The sequence below is a fragment of the Notolepis coatsorum genome, assembly GCF_963971535.1.
Source record: "Notolepis coatsorum genome assembly, chromosome: 7".
Lineage (NCBI taxonomy): Eukaryota > Metazoa > Chordata > Actinopteri > Aulopiformes > Paralepididae > Notolepis > Notolepis coatsorum.
In genome coordinates this window covers 7,757,147-7,782,166 of record NC_140171.1, presented here as the reverse complement: position 1 = coordinate 7,782,166, position 25,020 = coordinate 7,757,147, and the positions used below count along the sequence as shown (strand labels likewise).

Genomic DNA, 25,020 nt, shown 5'->3' with positions numbered 1-25,020 from the left:
TAGTCCCAGTAGCGGCTGACCTCTGGGAAATACAGATTTCAATAACATTTTCCCACCCCTAGTGGTTTCATGAGTTTGAGCTTGGGGAAATCTACTACACCTTCTTATTGTCTTCTACTATTATGTACTATACGACTATGTCTATACTATCATCTACTATGTACTATGCTACTATGCCTATACTACTACCTACTATGCTAATATGTCTATACTACTATATGCACTCAAGACTGTAGCACTCAAGTTTGACACTGTGTGACTAAAGATGTTACTTACCCTTAGCCGCCAGAGATGTGCGCTTTCTGCTGACTTGTTGTACAGTCGCTTTGGATAAAAACATCAGCTAAATGTAAATGAGTAATAGCCCACCTGTTTCAACCATCGCCATTATTAGTGGAAAAAAAATAACAACCTTGTTTCCAAAACATCTGAAGTTCATAATGTCAAGATGCTTGTAGGAAACAAAAGCAGGCGATCTCAGAACATGGAGAACGCCATAGAGAGTCTTGGGGTTCATCTAAACGGGTAACAAGGGCCTTCCGCCCTCTTAATTGAGGTGAGCGGCGCCCAGCCGTCAATCTGCGGACATCAGATTTAGTCTGTTAAACTTATGGCAGTGAACAAGATGCTTGTTTAAAACAAACAAATTGCTCTAAATGTTGGCACAGTATTCTCAAATCGGTAATGACATGGTGTGAACAGCGTGCGTTTTTCTACGTATATCTCAGGCGTGTTGTTGTCGTTTACTTGCTGAAGTCTCCTGAGCTCTGCACCTTGTGGGGCGGCGGTTAGAGAAGGTTAGAGACGCAGGCTTGTGACTGGAAGGTTGCCGGTTTGATCCGCCTGGCCGGCAGCAAACATCTCCTAAGTGAATGAATAACAGCCTCCCCATCCCTCAAACCCCACTGTTGAAGTGCCCTTGAGCAAGGCACATAACTGTTGGAGCTGCCAACCGTGTCAGACTGTGGTCGTACTGGGCGGCTCCCGGGTGAGAATGTGTGGAACTGGGTGAGGGAGGCAGGGCCTTGCTGAGAAGGAGCCTCTGTGCTCAGAGAACCTACCCTGGTGAATAAAGGTGAACTGAAGCTTCTCCCTCTCTATCCTCACACTCAAATCTTCCATCTATTTCACTGTATCATGTTTTATGTAAACAGAACATCTTGCAGAGAGGGATCAGTGAGTCAAGCTGGTTGTTTCGATAGTGTGTCAAGTAAAAGAGACACATGGCTTAGATGTGACGTCCTTCAGTTGATTTTACGATCTTTAAAACATGAAATGAAGAAAACATTTTGATAATTTACAAAGATCATTTTGACGCAGATCTGGTTGTCTTCAATGAGAGCGAGTGACTTTTACCCCCCTCTCACGTGACAGGCACGTTCTGGTAACACTTTATAATAACACTCATAAGACCTTTATAAGGTATTTGTAGATAATGAACTAATCATGGACAAACCATTTATATACATTCGTAAATTATTATTAGATCATTTATAACTATATTTGTATAACATTTACAAATTAGTTCTACATTATTTACAACTCATTATCAACATTGTTTGTACTTGATTTGTTCATCATTAAATAATGTTGTTTAATGTGTAGTAGTAACACATTTGAGGATGCTTTGAAAAATGGATATGAAAAAACTACTATACTGTACCTCCATTTATTTGTTCATGTTCAACAAATGATGTGTAAAACATTCTTAAACGATCTATAAATCATTTGCAGGTGTTATTGTGTTACCGTTTAAGGTATATAAAGTGTCACCCATGTTCTTTCTGGTTACATAGCGACGTCGGTGTGAAACGAGGCTAGAACTCTGCTCTCACTTCTTCCTGGTTCCTCCAGGGAGGTGTTCCTGGTGCAGAAGGAGGTGCTGCTGGTCCCTAAGGTCTACTCCCCAGTCAGACCCTGTCTGCTGCATGTCGTAGACAACGACACGGGGGAGGAGCTGCCTATGGCCTTCAACCAAGTCTCCCCCCACATCTACAAACCCAACAAGGTTTGTGTTGTGGACTATACACCCTCCTGCTACGAAGCCTGTATCACCAGGAAAGCAGGGGAGTGACGGATTACATCATGCAAATTGGATATCGGTATCAGCCTCAAAAATACATATTGTAGCTTCCCTACAATCTAGATACGTGTGGTGTTAAAGGAGGCCTCTGTAAATACAGATGTCTTGATGTATTTCTGTCTGTTTTCTGCCTCTCTGTAAATACAGATGTCGATGTATTTAAGTCTGTTTTCTGCCTCTCTGTAAATACAGATGTCTTGATGTATTTCTGTCTGTTTTCTGCCTCTCTCTGTAAATACAGATGTCTTGATGTATTTCTGTCTGTTTTCTGCCTCTCTCTGTAAATACAGATGTCTTGATGTATTTCTGTCTGTTTTCTGCCTCTCTCTGTAAATACAGATGTCTTGATGTATTTCTGTCTGTTTTCTGCCTCTCTCTGTAAATACAGATGTCTTGATGTATTTAAGTCTGTTTTCTGCCTCTCTCTGTAAATACAGATGTCTTGATGTATTTCTGTCTGTTTTCTGCCTCTCTCTGTAAATACAGATGTCTTGATGTATTTCTGTCTGTTTTCTGCCTCTCTCTGTAAATACAGATGTCTTGATGTATTTAAGTCTGTTTTCTGCCTCTCTGTAAATACAGATGTCTTGATGTATTTCTGTCTTTTTTCTGCCTCTCTCTGTAAATACAGATGTCTTGATGTATTTCTGTCTGTTTTCTGCCTCTCTCTGTAAATACAGATGTCTTGATGTATTTAAGTCTGTTTTCTGCCTCTCTGTAAATACAGATGTCTTGATGTATTTCTGTCTGTTTTCTGCCTCTCTCTGTAAATACAGATGTCTTGATGTATTTCTGTCTGTTTTCTGCCTCTCTCTGTAAATACAGATGTCTTGATGTATTTCTGTCTGTTTTCTGCCTCTCTCTGTAAATACAGATGTCTTGATGTATTTCTGTCTGTTTTCTGCCTCTCTCTGTAAATACAGATGTCTTGATGTATTTAAGTCTGTTTTCTGCCTCTCTCTGTAAATACAGATGTCTTGATGTATTTCTGTCTGTTTTCTGCCTCTCTCTGTAAATACAGATGTCTTGATGTATTTAAGTCTGTTTTCTGCCTCTCTCTGTAAATACAGATGTCTTGATGTATTTCTGTCTTTTTTCTGCCTCTCTCTGTAAATACAGATGTCTTGATGTATTTCTGTCTGTGTTCTGCCTCTCTCTGTAAATACAGATGTCTTGATGTATTTCTGTCTGTTTTCTGCCTCTCTGTAAATACAGATGTCTTGATGTATTTCTGTCTGTTTTCTGCCTCTCTCTGTAAATACAGATGTCTTGATGTATTTAAGTCTGTTTTCTGCCTCTCTCTGTAAATACAGATGTCTTGATGTATTTCTGTCTGTTTTCTGCCTCTCTCTGTAAATACAGATGTCTTGATGTATTTCTGTCTCTTTTCTGCTTCTCTCTGTAAATACAGATGTCTTGATGTATTTCTGTCTGTTTTCTGCCTCTCTCTGTAAATACAGATGTCTTGATGTATTTAAGTCTGTTTTCTGCCTCTCTCTGTAAATACAGATGTCTTGATGTATTTCTGTCTGTTTTCTGCCTCTCTCTGTAAATACAGATGTCTTGATGTATTTCTGTCTGTTTTCTGCCTCTCTCTGTAAATACAGATGTCTTGATGTATTTATGTCTGTTTTCTGCCTCTCTCTGTAAATACAGATGTCTTGATGTATTTCTGTCTGTTTTCTGCCTCTCTCTGTAAATACAGATGTCTTGATGTATTTAAGTCTGTTTTCTGCCTCTCTCTGTAAATACAGATGTCTTGATGTATTTCTGTCTGTTTTCTGCCTCTCTCTGTAAATACAGATGTCTTGATGTATTTCTGTCTGTTTTCTGCCTCTCTCTGTAAATACAGATGTCTTGATGTATTTATGTCTGTTTTCTGCCTCTCTCTGTAAATACAGATGTCTTGATGTATTTCTGTCTCTTTTCTGCCTCTCTCTGTAAATACAGATGTCTTGATGTATTTCTGTCTGTTTTCTGCCTCTCTCTGTAAATACAGATGTCTTGATGTATTTCTGTCTGTTTTCTGCCTCTCTCTGTAAATACAGATGTCTTGATGTATTTCTGTCTGTTTTCTGCCTCTCTGTAAATACAGATGTCTTGATGTATTTCTGTCTGTTTTCTGCCTCTCTCTGTAAATACAGATGTCTTGATGTATTTAAGTCTTGTTTTCTGCCTCTCTCTGTAAATACAGATGTCTTGATGTATTTCTGTCTGTTTTCTGCCTCTCTCTGTAAATACAGATGTCTTGATGTATTTAAGTCTGTTTTCTGCCCCTCTCTGTAAATACAGATGTCTTGATGTATTTCTGTCTTTTTTCTGCCTCTCTCTGTAAATACAGCTGATGTCTTGATGTATTTCTGTCTGTTTTCTGCCTCTCTGTAAATACAGATGTCTTGATGTATTTCTGTCTGTTTTCTGCCTCTCTCTGTAAATACAGATGTCTTGATGTATTTCTGTCTCTTTTCTGCCTCTCTCTGTAAATACAGATGTCTTGATGTATTTCTGTCTGTTTTCTGCCTCTCTCTGTAAATACAGATGTCTTGATGTATTTAAGTCTGTTTTCTGCCTCTCTCTGTAAATACAGATGTCTTGATGTATTTAAGTCTGTTTTCTGCCTCTCTCTGTAAATACAGATGTCTTGATGTATTTAAGTCTGTTTTCTGCCTCTCTGTAAATACAGATGTCTTGATGTATTTAAGTCTGTTTTCTGCCTCTCTGTAAATACAGATGTCTTGATGTATTTCTGTCTCTTTTCTGCCTCTCTGTAAATACAGATGTCTTGATGTATTTCTGTCTGTTTTCTGCCTCTCTCTGTAAATACAGATGTCTTGATGTATTTCTGTCTGTTTTCTGCCTCTCTCTTCACAGCATGGTTATACCTTCGTAGCATGGGTGTACACCCCTGAATCTCCCCCCGTCGGTGCCAAGTGGAGAATGCGTTTGATTGGCTCAAGGGAACCCCTCGCCAAACTGGCTCGCAACGCCCCACTCAGCAACTTCGTGGTGAATGAATTCCAGGAGTACTACATTCCCAAATCTTACTTAGGCCCATCGCTCCCAATGGGAATTCCCAGCAGCAAAAGCATCATATGTCGGTAAGACAAAGGAATATTGGTAAATTATTTTGGTATTATGGAGGTACAGATGATCCTGGGTCAGCTGTCTTCACTGAAATTAATGATCAACCAGTTACTTTCTTCATGTGGGGTGATGACACCTGAGTGTTTAAAAACATATTGGTGCTTTGAGCAACCCCCCCCCCCCCACCCAACCTCCTCCAATGTAGTTTTTACGTCAAATGTATATACTCCCTTTTCTGGACTCTTTTTGTATCACAAACAGTACTGTATTTGCAAATCTGGTATGTCATAAATGTATAGATGTAGCAGTACTGTCTATCTGTATGTCATGTATGTCCTGATGAATTGAAAATGGGGGACCCTGATGTAAACAAGACGAAAGTCTTTCTCTGGTCTGCATCCCCTTAACAATTGTGTGTATTGAGCTGTACTGTATTGTACCCATTCTGTTAATAAAGTTTTCAATCAATCAATCAACCATGAGACACTAGCTCAACCATGAGACACTAGCTCAACCATGAGACACTAGCTCAGCCATGAGACACTAACAGTAGCTCAACCATGAGACACTAGCTCAACCATGAGACACTAACAGTAGCTCAACCATGAGACACTAGCAGTAGCTCAACCATGAGACACTAGCTCAACCATGAGACACTAGCAGTAGCTCAACCATGAGACACTAGCTCAACCATGAGACACTAGCAGTAGCTCAACCGTGAGACACTAACAGTAGCTCAACCATGAGACACTAACTCAGCCATGAGACACTAGCAGTAGCTCAGCCATGAGACACTAGCTCAACCATGAGACACTAACTCAGCCATGAGACACTAGCTCAACCATGAGACACTAGCTCAACCGTGAGACACTAACAGTAGCTCAACCATGAGACACTAACTCAGCCATGAGACACTAGCAGTAGCTCAGCCATGAGACACTAGCTCAGCCATGAGACACTAGCAGTAGCTCAACCATGAGACACTAACTCAGCCATGAGACACTAACTCAGCCATGAGACACTAACTCAGCCATGAGACACTAGCAGTAGCTCAACCATGAGACACTAGCTCAACCATGAGACACTAGCAGTAGCTCAACCATGAGACACTAACAGTAGCTCAACCGTGAGACACTAGCAGTAGCTCAACCATGAGACACTAACAGTAGCTCAACCATGAGACACTAACAGTAGCTCAACCATGAGACACTAACAGTAGCTCAACCATGAGACACTAGCTCAACCGTGAGACACTAACAGTAGCTCAACCATGAGACACTAACAGTAGCTCAACCATGAGACACTAACAGTAGCTCAACCATGAGACACTAGCAGTAGCTCAACCGTGCTGAATATCCCACAGCTTCTCTGTCGAGGTCACAAAAGACCACATGGGAACGATCCAGTTTCAGACGTCCAAGCGGGACGTTCTGATCCGTCTGTCTGTTCTGGACTGGGAGGAGGAGGTGGCCAGCAACACTGGGAGAGGCCACGTGGTCATTCCTGTGTTCCGCTTCCTGTCCGACAAAGGTGAGTCACATGGAGGGTTTGGGAACACTGGATGAGGCGAGCCCTCCTTCCTGCAGGGTGAGGTCAAGTATAGGCTCAAGTCAAGTCAGCCTTTATTACGGTCTACAGTGAAATGCAATATTATTATTATTATTATTATTATTATTGTAAAGATTATCATTACAATTATTATTATTTTGTGCACGTTGTGCAAATTGAGAGGCTGTGCTCTTTGCACACAACCCTCGTACACTTGTAACATTGCCTCTCCAGGCGGCTGCGATTGTAATGATAATCTTTACAATAATAATAATAATAATAATAATAATAATAATAATATTGCATTTCACTGTAGACCGCAGCAGCGATAGAAATATATGGCGAATGTAGCTGTGCATTCACTGTACATGTATTGCAGGACAATGTGTGTACTGCCTAATATCTGTGTTGGTACAATTATATATAAAACGATATATATTTTAGCGACTAGCCCACTAGCGTCCTGCTACGCTCATAGCGAGGGGGGCGTACTAGCGTAGGTCAGTGGCCAATCAGAGCGCAAAACGGGAACCCGGAAACACGAACGCGTTGGTAAAAGCATAGACGCACATAGTAGTAGTAGTAGTAGTAGTAGTGGTGATGTACAGTATAGTCTACCAGTGGGGCTAGAAGCATGACCAACACAAACCTGCAGAGCTCCTACGTAGTATTGTAGTAGTAGTGATGTACAGTAGAGTCTACCAGTGGGGCTAGAAGCGTGACCAACACAAACTCCCGGTAACCCTCTTTCTTTCAGCTCACTCTCATGTCATGTCACTGAGAGAAGGGGCAATTCTGAAACCTTTTCCTATTTTATTTTTTATCAAATCTTTTTATACACAAAACAAGACACAATACAGTAACAATAACAAGACCTAACGATACCACAATAATAATAACAATGACATTAGCAATAACAAAAATAATAAACACAGAACATAACATAACAATTTTTATAAGAAATAATAATAGAAAATAAAAAAAACAGTAATAATAATATATAATATAAGTAATACTCTCCAATTTGGTAGCATGTTTTCCAGATAGTTATAAAATTAAGAAATAGAAAGTAATTTTAACACCCTCAGCGGTAGTAAGACCTTTTCCTATTTTAGCACACTAAAGCACAGTACACATTTACTCTGTTATAGATGAGGAGGGGAGCCAAGAGGGATCCTCCATCCTGACCAGGGGGAGCAAGGCCGCAGATACTCCCCAGGGACGAGAGGGGCAGAAGGGCACCGCTGCAGGGACAGACCCCCTGGATGACGACCAGCCGCCCGTGGAGACATTGGTATTGTTGTCGTTTCTGGACTTATACGTACATGTTTATATCCATCTGACACAGTATCATTGTGTTCAGTGATATGTAATAATAACAACAGTGTACTAGGAGACAACAGTGTACTAGGAGTGGACTATGTGTGTATTTTGTTTCCCAGGGTCATAAATACTTGGTGCAGGCGGAGGTCCGTTATAACAGCTGGCCTCTGGATGACTGCCAGTTAGCCTTCATCCAAACAATCAGAGACTTAGAGAATGAAACCAGAGGTACGCACTTAAACCAATCACTTACTCCACATCCCCCACGGTCAGCCTCCCAGATGAACCAGGAACCAATGGGAAGCCCTGGATAATATTTTATTAAGAAATAGTGACAAAGAAACTATGACATTGTTCTTCCTCTGTGGCGTATTGCTTCACAGTTATTGTATTTTGTAGTATTATTATAGCAATACTGTTTCTACTGTTAGTCACAATTCAGACCTTCTATCATTTTTTCATCACATCCGTTGCATTCCCTCTTTCAAGTTGTACACATCTCATCCAGATTTCCTTGTGTCGTTCTCAAGTCAAAAAGGGTTATTGAAGAATATATTTTATGGAATAGATTTACAACCTTGTTAATTCAGACCTTCTATCATTTTTTCATCACATCCGTTGCATTCCCTCTTTCAAGTTGTACACATCTCATCCAGATTTCCTTGTGTCGTTCTCAAGTCAAAAAGGGTTATTGAAGAATATATTTTATGGAATAGATTTACAACCTTGTTAAGTCAAAAGTCAATTTCAGTGTGATTTCCCCTTTAATAACTTTGACCTCTGCTGCAAGTAGGTCTGGACAAGCTGGACTACGATCTCGACAGGCAAACGCCCAAATCCAGCCGCAGGAGGAAAGGGGAAAGAGATAAAGATAAAGACAAGGTAACTGAATTAAAGGAGAGAGTTAGTTCTAGGTTCCAGTCTGGGCTGAGACATCTGATGCATTGATCTGTGAAATCACGCTGTGAACGTATACCTTGCTTTTAATTTGGAAGACAAATCAAGTCTTGTGTGGTTTTAGAGATGCACTAATACTGATATTGGTATCGGATATTGGTCCGATACGAGGCTATAGGGTATCGGTATCAAAAGATTTCCCCAATACTAAAATACAATACCAAGAAATGCGTAACTTGTCAGAAATCAAAGCAAAGTGACTTTCTTTTTTAAACACATAGGAGCATGTTATCATATCTCAATGACCCCAAATCTTATCAAATTTTGTTAAGTATAGTATTATATCATCCTCTAACTCAGGGGTCAGGAACCTTTTTGACTGGGAGAGCCATAAAAGCCAAATATTTCTAAATATATTTCATTGAGAGCCAAATAGTATTTTTAACATATAATAAATTAAATATGTCTTACTTTTAATGCGACTTCTGGTGCTGCATGGTTTTGCTGATGGCCTTGTAATCTGGTTCATACGTGGTGAGGTTGAGCTTCATGCAGGCGTTGAGGCTTCCATCAGTTAAACGTGAGTGTAGGTTGGTCTTAATGTTCCTCATATGCAAGAATGACTGCCCACATGCATATGTAGAGCCAAACATGGTCAATACGGCGATACTCACGCTGCATTGTGTGGTACAGTATGTCACAGGAAGCTCGTTCCAAGTTTTAAGAATCAGCTGGTCTTCAGGTTGAAGATTTTTAATTTCTGTCCACTTGTGTTCCCTCGCCAGCTCTGCTCGCTATATCTTCAGCTACAGATACTATTAGCTGTATCTTCAAAACTAATTTCTGTTTACTTTAAAATGATACAGTATTATTAAGAAATATCACAAGTATTAAAAAAATATATATATATATATATTTTTTTTTACTCAAATATTTCTGGGAGCCATATGCTGTCACCAGAAGAGCCATATATGGCTCGCGAGCCATAGGTTCCCGACCCCTGCTCTAACTCATACTTACTGTATGTTCTGCAGAGCCTGGACCTGACCAAGCCTAACTGGACGCTGCGTCTGGTGAGTGAGCAGAGCGAAGAGCGGAATATTGACGTGAAGAAGGACACAGAGAGGATGGACCAAATTCAAGCCATTATAAATTCCTGGGAAGCTGCTGAGCATGGCCGTGCTGCCAAGGTGACCACACACACACACACACACACACACATATTACAAACATTACCAATGAAAACTTTTTTTTACCTGTTGTCTAATAATAATAATAATAAACTATTTGTATACCACCTTACATACAAGAATTGCAGCTCAAAGTGCTTCACATCAGCAAAAAAGACAGGCATACAAAATTGGCATAAAATTTGCCAAAAATCTACAAAAACATGCAGACATAAAACAAATAGAAAACAAGTATAAAAAGCAGCAAAACAGACATGTCAAGGCAAGGCACAGAACACCAAATTGTTAGTCCTTGTATCAAGAGCTCAGTCAGTCGACTAGAGAATGAAAACATGTCTACTTTTTGGGGCCGTCTGTTTGTTTACGTTTGGGCATTTTTTTTTGTTTTGTGCCATTTTTTTAGGGCACTCCCCCCCCCCCCCCCCCCTTTGGGGGACAACTTTATCATTTATTATACGTTTTAACTATTTACAGTACAAAATTAAATAAAAAGTGTAGTAAAATAAGAGAAATATTAAAAGAATATATTTCATTGCCCTCTCGGAGGGGGGGGAACTCAGACTAGACATTGACAAACAAATTACAACGTTTGGGCCTTTTTAAAGTGTCAGTATGTCGCTCTATGTTTCTAGGCCAGGAGGTCTCGAGAGACATTTCTCAACCCACTCTTGCTTCTTGAGGACACCGCTGCAGAGCCTGGTACTCTGACACACACACTCACACACACACACACGCACACAAAGTATCTACTTTTACTTGAGTAAAGGAACTGTGTACTTCTTCCACCACTGTTCTTATCCATTCCACCACCTGAAAAGGATCCAGTTCAGGTGAAGTGGAGGGTATTCAAGTTAGGAGTGGACTCTTTTTGTATCACAAACAGTACTGTATTTGCAAATCTGGTATGTCATAAATGTATAGATGTAGCAGTACTGTCTATCTGTATGTCATATGTTATGATGAATTGAAAATGGGGGACCCTGATGTAAACAAGACGAAAGTCTCTCTGGTCTGCATCCCCTTAACAATTGTATGTATTGAGCTGTACACACACACACTTTGTAGTTTAATTAAACCTCTAGTCTACATGTTCACCTTCATATGTGTTGTTTTGCTGCCAGAGTCTGCAAAGAAAAAAGGGAAAGACAAGAAGAAGGGTCATTCTGAGGGTATGTACGCGCACACACACACACACACACACACACACACACACACACACACACACACACACACACACAATGAATTGAAAATCGGGGACCCTGATGTAAACAAGACGAAAGTCTTTCTCTGGTCTGCATCCCCTTAACAATTGTGTGTATTGAGCTGTACTGTACCCATCGACTCAGAAATAATTTATTTTAAAGATATGATTTTTTTTTAAGATATGAAGAAATGGCTTAGTCACACAGGATAATGATATGCAGGTGTGCTGTAGACATTGTGTTTGTTTGTGTTATTGCATTTATTTATTTTTATTCATATTTACATTTTCACAATGCTTGGAAATTGTATTTATATGTATTTTTTGTGCATAGTGCGCATAGTGCATACTAGTCATCTTGTCCACTGTCCATTGTGAGGACCACAATGGAAATAAACCGTAAGGTTTTATTGTGTTTTAAATAATCCTCAACGATTTTAGATTATATGTGATGGCTGTACATGTTGTGTACCGGTATTGTATGGAGTGAGTTTACACCAAGGGGAGGGTGTTTAACTCAGGAGTGAGTTTACACCAAGAGGAGGGTATTTAACTCAGGAGTGAGTTTACACCAAGGGGGGGGGGTATTTAACTCAGGAGTGAGTTTACACCGAGGGGGCGACCGTTGCACATGCATACTTCCTCACACCAGCAGTTTGAAATGTAAACATTGCACTGCATATTAGGGATCTAGTTGAAGGTAAACCACCTTTTTATTTGTGACATATGGGTTTACCTTTTGTAAGCCGATATGAATCTTAATGATCAGAATTCATAGTGTACATTTTAGGAAGTAAGACCAACTGGTTGCAAGTTACATTAAAAACAAGGCATTGTTTTTAGGAAATAATACAAAATAAAACTTTTGAAATATATTAGTGTGTTGGTGTTACTGTGATCATTGACTGGATGTCATAGTTTACCAACCTTTTATTTGACCTCTGCACTACTGCCGCATGCACAGTATCTGCTGTTATATGTAAATGCATCTCTTTTCTGATTGGTTCTCCCGCAGCTGCTCCCCCTAAGTCTCCTGATCTATCCAACCAGCGAGATCTCACACTGACATATGTTCCCAAGGACTTCAGTCATTTAATCAGGTACTCTCTCTCTCTCTCTCTTATCTTTTTGCCTAACATAATGGTAATATCCACAACATGCAGTAATTACTTGCTGACTTGGCCCACAGTATCAGTACATTGTACAGGGACTTTCTTGTCTTGATGAATGAAGTGAAACGTGATTCATATTCAGTAAATCCTTCACAATATCTTGGCTCAGTTATTAGTAGTAGTAGTAGTTTTATTCAGTCATCATCTCACACAATACAATAATTATGCAAAATCATTTAACAATATATGATTTGGCAGTGACTGAAAAGGTACAGACTGAAGCATAATGCATATACATGCCTGTCCTATATTCTTAACAAAATTAAGACTCAAACAGTATTCTAAAAGAAAATAACAAAAAAGGTTTCTTAAAAACCAAAAGCAAATGACTCATTCTTAACGTAAGGTTATGTATATAACCAAGTTCTATGAATACTGGTGACGCTCAGCGTCATCTGCACTAACCTCACTTCGTGCACATGCACTGAATAAAAATCCACAATGTACCTTTACATACCAACATCCGTCTGGCCACACCCCTATCCGCTACCTTCATAAGCAGGTGTGTGGTCACCTACTCGCCTCCTTCCCAAACTTTCACCACAAGGCGAGATCAAGGGCCGCAGTGGCGTCCCGACGCTGAGCGTCACCAGTATTCATAGAACTTGTTTATATACATAACCTTACGTTCTATATCATACTGGCTGCCGCTCAGCGTCATCTGCACTACAGGAGCTGAGCGGGAGCCTGAAGCTCGACAAATGTACCCCGCTGAGGCCCCCCACAACCATCAGACCGGAGAGGACCGAGCCCCCCGACCCTCCCTAATGGAGGATACCCTCCCTATTGGAGGACGGGAGGGAGACGGATCCGACCGTGCGAAGAGAAACTCGAGCAACTCAACGCACAGGGTGAGCAGACCGTGGCTTGACACCACGAATACGCACAACCCGCATGCCACCAGGGAACGAACGGAAGGAACAAACCTCGTTACTGCCCCCAAAATCACGGGGTCAAGAGCAAACTCAACCCCTGTGGCAAGGCCGTAGCAGCGGAGCGCGAAGGAAGACCCAGACCCACTGAAGGGACTGGATCCCCCGGAAAAAGGGGGCCCGGAGAGGTCAATGACGCCAAAGCATCAAGACCTCACCAGGCGGTCACTTAGTGACACCGCCCCTCACATCGCCAGCGTATTCGGACAGGGCCCCTCCAAGAGCGGGCCCTTCCCCCCCACTAGTACGCCGCCTGGCACACTGACCCTGGCAAACTCAGGCAGTCAGCATGGCCGTAACTTGAAGCACTCAAAAGGCTATACTACAGCGGAAGCAGGCAGCGCACCGGGGAGACGACCCCAGAGGGGGTCGATCCCTTAAACCAGGCAGCAGGCGTTTGACCCGAGCCTGGAGCACTGCGGACGAGACAGCACCCCGGCGGAAGGGGCGTATGCTGGCATTGTTGCGCACCATGACAAAGCCTCCACCAAAAAACCCCGACCCAGAAGGGTCGAGGCAGAGAAAGCTGACACGATTGGCAGGCGTCATGAACGTGCAGGGGCACACTCAACCGGGTAACCCGGGAGTTGACTCTGCTCCAACACACCAGGGAATCAACCACCCTCTTGGTACCACATGCAGTGGTTGTTCCTATAACCCCTCAAGAAAAAACTCCAAAACACACCTGCGGGTATACACTGGCTATACCGCAGTACAAGTGTTTCAGTTTTCAAAAAAGGGTTATTCCAGGCCTACGGGTCGACAAAACATAACTTCGGACCGGGCCCGGTGGCTCGGGAAGCACACAGGGCTACCAGAGGAGGTCCAAAAGACCACCCCAACAGCCCCCTCTTTGCCATGCGTGAGAGAGGAGCGAAAAGAATGGAGAACCAGCCCCTTCATGATAGTGCAGGGTACAACATGTACCCAACAAAGGGTCTCCATAACGCCCAACCCTGTGACACCCGAGCCGACCCGGCATTTTTTCCCCTGAAAAAAGCACAAGTCCCTCAGGGTACCAGAACAGCAGATCTGCGTCCCCGGCGGACAACGGGTTAACTGACCTGGACCAGCGTGACCAGAACCAGTCCTGTGCCCTAACCACGCCAACATTTCCACTCCAAGAGAGGGGGTAGGTACGCGTGTCGATCTAAAACATGAAAAGAGGCTGCCACCCAGACGGTCCCATTCGTACCGCGCTCAGTGGCCCACCCCAAGGGCGTGAGACCCCTCTACCTATGTTTTGATCTATTCCGTTAACATCTCCCAGATATGAACGAGAATCCGTCGAGACCTAGTAACAGGCGCTCGGAAGAGAAAGACCTCCATCCCAGTTGCCCTATAAAAACGCTGTTTTAATAAGGAGCAACCAAGGCGTACCAGCCACATGCGTGATTCTTATCAGAAACACCCCGAGCCAGCACTATGTACGCGTCGAGACCCAAACACATCAATGGATAGTCTAACCAGACACCAGACATTGGTCCTTCATGTCGCCTGGGAGAACGACAAGGAGTTGTCGTGCTTCATATTCTTCCCTCTTTTTATTAAAAAGAAAGAAACACCGACTGACATGAATCCCACGTGACGCGGCCGAGGGTAAAAAATGTTTACATTCTTACATCCCGCCACCCTCACCACAGAGAGGAGACGGGAATCCTCAGAGAGACTTCCCACGTGAGCCACAGATTGAAAAGTCACGGTAACATTGAGCCATGTGACCAACAGACTCAAGTTACACGTATATCGAGCGTAGCAGAACAGTAAGTTCCTACGCTCTGCCCCGACAACTTGACGATGACAGACCCTACATACGGGTCTGAAAAAACTCACAGAAGCCGTCGTCCAATAGAAACGTGCCTAGTGACGTTTTCTATGACGGGGGGAAACCCATGACTCAACCGCCCGTGATAGGTGCGGAGTCAGGGAAACCCTTCCCCCCCCCCCCGTGCCAAGCTGCCTAACAGCTTGGCCCTGACCGAATGAAAAGAGTCCAAAAAAAAACCCAACCAATCAGAAGAGGGAAGGAGTGGTTTATCCGGTACCCCCTCGCAAGCCCAACCCTTGAATACGACAACAACAAATAGCCATATGATACCTTAAGTAGCCAGTATGCTAATGAACAGCGCAAAGCTAATTCAATGCACGCTAGCCACAGACAAGTCTGTGAACAGGGTTTATAACAAGGCCAAGTTATGTATGTGTGAACCCGACACCCGTGTTTATGTTGCAAGACACAGAAAATCTGATAGAGAGAGAGAGCGGCCTGAACCGCGGTACCTTTACACACACGAGCATTACTGCAGACCAACACAACAGTATTGCGGCTCAATATCACTGTTTAAGCAACAGAGCACACAACTAACCTCTACCTTTATGTGAAGACCTAACTTTCAGGTCGAGGCAGAAAAAAACCTTTTTCAACCGAGTCTAAGCTGCAGGCCTTGCTTAAGCTCTAACATGAATGTAGCGACCAACAAGACTTAAAGTCTAGCCCTTCTATCAAACCCACACTAGCGAAAGGTTCACACATCGTATCCCCATCATATGTTAGTGAATAAACACACAGTTTGTAACAAAAAATACAGTCCCTCCCAGGAGGGACTTTTTATTTCTCATAATCAAAATCATATGTTTGGGCCGGGAAGGGAACAGGGGGGGACCATTTTCAGCGACGCCTGCCACGAGCCGCTCGGGACTTGCCACCCCGGGGAGCCCCGGATGGACGGTAAAGGATAGGAGGCTGGTCCCTACCGTCACCTCCGGGCGTAGATGGGCCGGCTGCAGTGGCGGAGGCGCCCTCTTTCCTCCTGGCCTTCTTTGCCGAAGGTCCAGCAGTGGCGGTGGTAGCAGCGGCGGCTACGGCGGCGGAACCCCGACGACAAGCCTGCCGTCTGACTCCACCGGCGACATCGGGCGGGGGGAAATGAGGCTGGAGCACGGAACGCTCCTCCTGCATCTCCCTGCAGGTCGAGGTCATCAACTGCAGTGCCGACCCGAAAAGTCCAGCATCGGAGAGGGGTGCCGTCAGAAGTGGAGTCCTCTTCCTTTCCGGCACACGCGCCTGCTCCAGCCAAAGGTGGCACTGGACTAGAGTGGCCAGGGCGCGTACTTTCCCAGCGGCGATGGCCTGCGGCTGGATCAGATGCAGGATGGCTCCTGCCGACTGGGCGAGCTGATCATGTTGCAAATCGGTCAGCTCCGTACCGCCCGTCAGTATCCCGGACATGAATCTCGCCAGCTGTGCGATGTTAGAAGTGGCAGCCAGAGATTGAGTCGCGGAGATAAATGACTGGTCACTCCAGTAAGCCAACCGCCTCGCCGATTTCCCTTGGGGAACCAGCTTCCGTAACGGCTCCCACACCACCTCAGGACAAAGGAGAGCTGCCATCGGCCTATCAAGCCGAGGCACCCCCTCCTTCATGCCATCTACCAAACCCACCACCCTCGTGACTCGCACGTAGGCGGGGGTGAGGCCCATGATGTGGGAGACCACCTGTCCCTGACGGACGTAGGCCTCCATCGAGGGGAAAAATGGACAGACAACGCCCATCTCTCTCACAGGACGGCGTTGCCATAGATGACCTATGAGATCATCAGGAACAGGAACAGGCAGTGGCTGCGGCAGCGGCACGCCGTTTGCGACTGCCGCCGCCGCCATGAGCTCGGGGAACAAAGCATGCAGTTCCCCCTGCATACTTTCCCCCACCGAGCTCGCGTCCCTCACATGCAGCAGACTACTGGTTACAGAGCCACATTCTGATGTGGCTGATAGCAGGGCATCCTGCCGCCGAGTCGGAGGTTCTAACCCAACATCCGCGTACGAGGAACCCCAAGGAGACCTATCACCCCCCTCCAGTGTTACCTGGACGGGCGGCGGACATGTCTCCACCGGGGCGTCGAACAAGAACCCGTCCGCTTCTACCATGTAGTCCTCTGTTTCCATTGGCCATGGAGAATCAGACGCATCCTCATCCGGCTCCAGCAACTCACCAAAACCAGGTCGTTCGCGTCAACAAGCCACCATCTTACAACGGGAGCGAGCCGACGCAAAAGGTTTGCATCTCAAATCCTCCGCCACCAGAGGAGCCGGCCGCCCAACAGCGGACGACTCTCCGGAGGCAAAGGAACCAGAGCCGGAACCAGGCCATCGCACAGGAGACGGCGCTGGTGCACCAGCTCCTTGGAGAGGCAAACTATCTATCGGACGCCTACCGGGCGCGGCTGCCGACCACGAAAGAGGCCTCAACCCCGCTCCAAGACGCACGACAGAGGAGGCAATGGAGAACCGCTGGTGAAGGGTAACGTTGCTAGCGCGACCCTCCGAGGTAAACATTATGACTTCGCTTTTTTCTTTTAAAAATGTATGAGAGAAAGAAAAAAGCAAGAAAAAATGTAAACACGTAACTCAACTTTCTTCAGCTAAAACAACCTCGTCAAGTGATGTATACAACAGGCACTTCCTTGTGGTGAAAGTGAAGAAGGAGGCGAGTAGGTGGCCACACACCTGCTTATGAAGGTAGCGGATAGGGGTGTGGCCAGACGGATGTTGGTATGTAAAGGTACATTGTGGATTTTTATTCAGTGCATGTGCACGAAGTGAGGTTAGTGCAGATGACGCTGAGCGGCAGCCAGTATGATATAGAATAGAACTGTATATCAGCATTGTTCCACAAGTTAACCCCAATAATAGAAATACCCCTCCTTTTAATCCCTTTCTTAGCTTTTTGAACAGTAAATTTACAAATATCTCAAATCATATTTTCTTTCATGTATTGAAAAAAAACTTTGGACACCGTCCGGAAGTAACTTTGCTTTAGCTCTGTACATTATTTGCATAGTTGTATAATAAACCAAATCATTAAATTTCATAACATGAGACTTAGTGGAATTGTGTGGTCATAGTAACCAGCCTTAAAAAGGTTCCGAATGGCCCGCTTTTGCAGTAAGACTATTGGATTTACAGTTTTTTTTAAATGTCGACCCCCATACTTCCACACAGTAAGATATGTAAGGAAGTATAAGTGAGCAGTAAATGATGTTACACCAGCCTTCTGTCCACCTGCCAGACTACCATACAGTATATATCCGTAATAATACCATGGTTGGGCGGCCGGGTAGTGCAGCGGACTAAGCGTCTGTCTACCACCACAGAGCCAGTAGGATCTAATCCAGCTGCGGTGCCTCCGGCTTGGCCGACCGTCTATACTAACACAATTGGCAGTGTTAGCGGGTGGGAAGCCGGCGTAGGTGGGTCCTGGTCGTTGTAAACAGCGACTCCTACAGTTCGGTCGGGGCACCTGCACAGCAAGGGAAGGATCTGGGAGAGGTAGTGCGACCTTCCACACGTTACACTCTCCCAGTGAGAGTCCGCGCTGCCAGGTGGAAAGAAGCGGTGGTCTGGCTACACATGTGTCGGAGGAACCATGTGTGATAGTCTCCGCCCTCCCAGACCGACGGTAGGGGGTAGAGTGCGCAACGACCAGGAAGGGGATTGGGAATTGACATAACGACTAACATTGGGATGGGAGAAAAACGGAAAAATAAGGGGGGAAAAGATAATAAAAAAAAATACCATGGTTAATATGGACATACAGTAGTATAAGGGGCTTTGGATTACAGCCACCCTATGGCATATGACACGTTCAGATTCCAACTAGTGACATAATTCGCCGGTGACGCGCGTCTGTTTTTCTGAAAGGTACAACGCGGACCGTTCTGTGGTGAATATCTGTGAGATAGCGGATGCGCGACGGAAGGAGAGAGCTGCAGAGATCCAGGCCTGGCAGCTGCAGAGAGCGGTCGCCCTGGAGCGCAGCAAGCAGGAGCGTCTCGACACCACAAGGCTGCGGCGCAGACAGCTGGAGCAGCTCGAGGCCATGCAGGTCAGAGTTTTTGATTGATTGATTGAAAAGTTTATTAACAGATTGCAGAATGGGTACAGTACAGTACAGCACAATACATACAATTGTTAAGAGGATGCAGACCAGAGAAAGACTTCGTCTTGTTTCCATCAGGGTCCCCCATTTTCAATTCATCATATGACACACACACGACATACAGATAGACAGTACTGCTACATCTATACATTTATGACATACCAGATTTTCAAATACAGTACCGTTTGTGATACTAAAAAAAAATCCAGAAAAAGTGTGTATATACATTTGACATAGACACTGTGCATTGGAGGAGGTTGGGTAGGTGGGGTGGGGCTGTACATTGGAGGTGGGGGGGGGGGGGGGACACTGTACATTGGAATACTGACATACATTTGACATAGAAACTGTACATTGGAGGAGGTTGGGTAGGTGGAGTGGGGTTGGGTGGGGCTGTACATTGGAGGTGGGGGGGGGGGTTGGGTACGTTGGAATACTGACAAAGCCATGCTTGGTCTTTATTGTACAACTGGGTTAGGACATTTGTAGGGGCCAGTTTTGAATTGCAGTCTCCCGTAGGTGTTCTTTGAGAGTGTTTTTGAAGGTGGGTAGTGATTCCCATTCCTTTACAGCTTTGGGTAGGGCGTTCCACATTGTTGTGGCATAATTGCGAAACGTGTTTAGTCCCTTGTTTGAGCCGAATCTGGGTTTTACATGATTTGTGGAGCTCCCTCTGGTGTTGTGATCGTGGTATTCACTGACCTTTGGGAAGTATTTTGACATGTACATGGGTACCTTGGTCGTGTAGTGTATCTTGTAGACCAGGCCCATTGCAAGTTGCTGTACTCTGTCGTCTACTCTAAGCCATCCTAGGTTGGCAAAGTGGGCAGGGGTGAGGTGGGTTCTAGGAGTCAGGTCAAGCAGTAGTCTGACTAGTTTGTTTTGAGATGTTTGTAATTTGGTTTTTAGTGCCTTTGAGGTGCTTTGGTACCATGAGGTGCAAGCATAGTCGTAGTACCCTTGAATGAGTGCTCCTGCCAGAGTCTTCAGGGTATTCTTGTTTACCAGAGAGGAGATCCGGTACAAGAATCGAGTTCGTTGTTTGACTTTTTTTTATTACATTGGATGCCATTTTGTCACAGGAAAGATTAGCCTAGTTCACTTTAGTTTACTTTATTAGGATCCCCAATTAACACATTATTTATTAAATCTAGAATAATTAAACTTGAAGACATGGTTAAGTTTCAAACAATGTTAATTATGTTTAGGGCAAGAAGTAATACACTGCCAGAAAAATTACAAAATCTTTTTCATTTAGAAAGTGAGTTTAGTAGGAGGAAATACAATTTTAAACATCAGTTTGCACGTACCACACTTAAACAGATGTGTCCTTCAATTATTGGTGTAAAGTTGTGGAGGGATGTAATAGTGTTTGTCAATTCAAAAATAATTATAAAAAATATATATTTAGTCAGTATGAAAGTCAAATGTGATCTGAATAGCGAGATCTTTTCTTTTTTTTCTTTTATTCTTTATTATTATTATAATTAAATTTTTTCTTGTTTAAACTGTGGATTGAAGAATTATGGAAGAAGAATTATTATTCTTCCTGCTCCTTTTGCCCATGGTATGGTATTTATTTATTGTATTGTTTCCATGTGGCAAATAAAACTATGAATCTGAATCTGAATCTACAGCATTGCAGTGGCTATTCTTCCTGGGGGTCCACAAAAAAACGTACATTGTGACTGTGCAACATAATACTTACATCATGACATTACAAGTAATCCGGACAAAGGACTAGTATACACACACACAGACATAATACTTACATCATAATATAACGTTACAAGTAATCCGGACAAAGGACTAGTATACACACACACACAGACATAATACTTACATCATAATATAACGTTACAAGTAATCCGGACAAGGACTAGGGACTTGGACTAGTACACGTGCACACACACACACACACACACACGCAATCAATTGAGTCATTGAGCATCCTGATGGCCTGGGCCCAGGAGTTCAAAAGTTGTAATCCCTATTGATTGATTGATTGATTGATTGATTGCAGATTGCAGAATGGGTACAGTACAGCTCAATACACACAATTGATAAGGGGATGCAGACCAGAGAAAGACTTTCGTCTTGTTTACATCAGGGTCCCCCATTTTCAATTCATGAGTTGAAATTAATGAATCCAAATCTGATCAGATAGGGATTAAAAGTTTTGAAGTTTTGAACTCCTGGGCCCTGGGGATAGAAGCTCCTTCTGAGTCTCTGTACTGGCCATGAGACTCCTGTAGCACTTGCCTGACCGCAGCAGTTCAAAGAGGCAGTTTGGGTGACTAGAGTCTTTGGTTATTCTCTTAGCCTTGGCCCTGCGTACGCTTGTTATAAATGTCCTGGAGAGTGGGAAGCCCACCTCCAATTGTGCGTTCGGCTGAACGGGCCACTCTCTGTAGTCTGCTGCGGCCGTGTGCGGTGCTATTCCCAAACCAGGAGGTGATGTTACCCGTCGGGATGCTCTCTATATTGTGCATGAGTAGAAGTTCTTAAGGATCTTCTGACTCACTTTGAACTTCCTTAGGCGCCTAAGGAAGTAGAGGCCTTCTTCACTACACCGTCAAGGTCAACGCGTGTGTGGTCTTTGATTGATTGATTGAAAACGTTATTAACAGATTGCAGAATGGGTACAATCCAGTACGGCTCAATACACACAATTGTTAAGGGGATGCAGACCAGAGAAAGACTTTCGTCTCGTTTACATCAGGGTCCCCCATTTTCAATTCATCATAAAGTCCTCGGATATGTGGACTCCGAGGTAGTTAAAACGGTTCACTCTCTCGACCGGTGCCCCGTCGATGCTGAGGGGGCTGTACTCCCTGGCCCCCGACCTCCTAAAGTCCACAATCATCTCTTTCGTTTTGCTGACGTTCAGGGAGAGGCTGTTCTCCCGGCACCACAGCGCCAGGTTCTCTACCTCTCCCAGGTAGGCCCTCTCGTCGTTCGCAGAGATCAGGCCCACCACAACTGTGTCGTCAGCAAACTTGATAATCGTGTTGCTGTTTCGCTGTGCCACACAGTCATGTGTGTAGAGCGAGTAGAGGAGGGGGCTCAGAACACAGCCCTGGGGGGCACCTGTGTTGAGAGTGATGGATGAGGAGGTGCAGTTGCCTGCTCTCACCACCTGGAGTCTTCCTCTCAGGAAGTCCAAGACCCATGACTGGCAGATGTCGTAGTTCAAGCCCAGGTCTCTGAGCTTGACTACGAGCTTGGGAGGAGACTATGGTATTGAATTCTGATTCTGATTTATCCGACTTATCCCTCTCCTTCGTCCTGGCAGGTGACTCGGTGGGAGCAGTATCAGAGGTTCCTCGCTGTGCGCGAGGTGGTACGTAGTCATCAGCTGGCTGCACAGAGGGAGGAGGAGGAGCAGCTGGCGCTGGAGGCGGCACAGCAGGCGGCACAGCTCGCGGCGCAGGACGCGGCAAACCAGGCGGAGCGAGACAACGCCACTGCCACTCCCACCATCAAAAAGGATAAGAAGAAGAAATAACCGCGGGTGCATACAGTCAAGTCAACTCTATCCTCTAACTCTGACTTAAAAAATATATCAATCAATATCAATGTGTGAGACAACACAGTGAGTAAGTAACTCCAAAAGGGTTCCACATAGTTATGTCATATTCTGTTATGTAATTATATTTTAGGAGCGACATATCTAGGATTTTCTTTTTCTTTTTTTAAACAAATATACCTTGACATGAGATACTGTTTCTTTATGTACTTGTTACAGTTACATATATAAAAAAAAAATATATATAATGTCCAGTTGCCTTATTTGACCCACTGCCCACCTCCTGATTTAAAGGGATAGCGCATATTTGAGAAGCCTATCTGATTTGACACACAAATCAAAGTGTAAATGTTACAGTGGTTCATTGGGTGCCAGACAGTCTAAAACCTGTCAATAAATTAAAGCTTACTGTCGTTACCCGGCCGGCTGAAATAAGAGGCAGGCAAACAGTATTCAGTGAAATAATTAGGGATGTCCGATATTGGCATTCAAATGTGATATCGGTTGATATCGGTATCGGAAATTAAGAGTTGGACAATATCGGTATCGGTAAAAAAAAGCCAATATCGAGCATCCCTAGAAATAATATATACTGTATTCAAAATAATCAAGTGCAAAACAGATACATAGAATACAAGTGAAAAGGGGTAATGAGTCAAATAAATAAACAGTCCAGTTGGGTGTGTGCTCAGTGAGTGTGTGTGTGTGTGGGGGGGTAGCAGGCTGGGGTATAGGCCGAGGTGGTGGCTGAGGAGAGCTTGGGGGTTGTAGGAGGGAGCTGGGAGAACAGAGACAATGGAGACCTTGAGTGTCAAAGTGGTCAAGTCCGGGTTATTTGGGGTTTTGAAGACAGGTGACAGTTCAGTGAAGTAGTGCAATGAAAAAGAACTGTGTGATAACTTATCCGTCTGTTTCACTGGTGCCTTCTCTCCACTGGTGTCTTGGAACCTGTGATCGGCCATATCCTGTGCCACTGGATCCTTGAGAACTCCATTTTGTAATTCCTCCATATTGACTTATTTATGTTGCTTTCTTTGTTTTCTTCATCAAGTTTGGTCTCTGTCTTTGCTTGTTCTCACTCCACTCTGGTTTCTTGCTCTGCTCCACTTGCTCTGCTGCTTGCTCTGCTGCCCATGCTGCAATCAACTCAGCTGAGTCCTATATTATGGCAATTAGACTGCCTGCCTTAAAGGGGCAGTGCCAATAGGCTACTCTGCTACAACACACACACACACACACACACACACACACACACACACACACACACCCACACACACCTGTTTGTCCTATTGGTTCAGTGTGGTTGCCGGGTCCCTCTGGCCTGCAATGCCCCAGTGTTATTGTTCTCTAAAGGGCTCAGATTACATGCTAGCAGCCACCGATGAAAGACTAATCAAAGGAGAGACTTCAGAGGGAGACCTTGTTTGATTGAACAAGGTAAGGCGAGCTCTCACCGATTGGCAGATTGTGATATTAGTACATCATGAAGATGAAAGTGAAAGGAGATCAACTATCCTCCTGCTCCATTTGTGGCCGAAGCTAAAAAGAAAAGGCAACAGCCACAGTACACCACAATAACTATTTTAAGGATTAGTTCAGATTATTTAACATAAAGTGGTGTGAAATACTTGTGTAATTGATGCATAGCATGTTCTGACAATGTTCTTTGCGATCCAGGCAGCTTCAGACAGGGAGCAATCTGTCATTCCAGTTTTGATTGCAGCACAAAAGAAAACTCCTTATTTGGGTATTTTATTGAGTGCAATTTCACACACTATAGGCCTATAGTTTTTGTGCTTTTTGAGGGAAATCAATTGTTTGTTTATTTAATAATTGATTTAACTCCACCAACAAATAGTTCCACAACTGCGCTCTTGAATTTGGACCGTTGCCAGGCAACCTGAACACAAACATTTTCCTGCACAGCACGTTACATTTGTAATTCAACTCAAATGTTATTTGTGTTATGGGGGGTGTCTATAGAACCCAAGAGCAGAACACAGGCACAGGAGAATGTATCAGTTTAGAATGTTTAATTAAGCAGGGGGGAGTCCAAGGGGTCAGGGGGGGGGCTGGTGATGAGGAGCCAGAAGTGGAGGAGAGACAGACAGATGGCGTGGGG

The 25,020-nt window shown here is 44.1% G+C and overlaps 1 protein-coding gene across 1 annotated transcript in view; it reads left to right on the top strand.

The window, feature by feature from the left end:
* Window positions 1–22,877, top strand: part of LOC311232608 (androglobin-like) — a gene marked incomplete at both ends in the record, with an annotated part of 75,454 nt that extends 52,577 nt beyond the window's left edge. The window contains 11 exons of the mRNA XM_084319468.1: window positions 1,855–2,008; window positions 4,955–5,181; window positions 6,531–6,697; window positions 7,867–8,009; window positions 8,158–8,266; window positions 8,832–8,920; window positions 9,970–10,125; window positions 10,758–10,824; window positions 12,342–12,426; window positions 19,132–19,315; window positions 22,665–22,877. Coding sequence (XP_084175594.1) covers window positions 1,855–2,008; window positions 4,955–5,181; window positions 6,531–6,697; window positions 7,867–8,009; window positions 8,158–8,266; window positions 8,832–8,920; window positions 9,970–10,125; window positions 10,758–10,824; window positions 12,342–12,426; window positions 19,132–19,315; window positions 22,665–22,877 — 1,594 coding nt within the window. The remainder of the gene's footprint in view (window positions 1–1,854; window positions 2,009–4,954; window positions 5,182–6,530; window positions 6,698–7,866; window positions 8,010–8,157; window positions 8,267–8,831; window positions 8,921–9,969; window positions 10,126–10,757; window positions 10,825–12,341; window positions 12,427–19,131; window positions 19,316–22,664) is intronic.
* Between the last annotated feature and the right edge of the window lie 2,143 nt (window positions 22,878–25,020).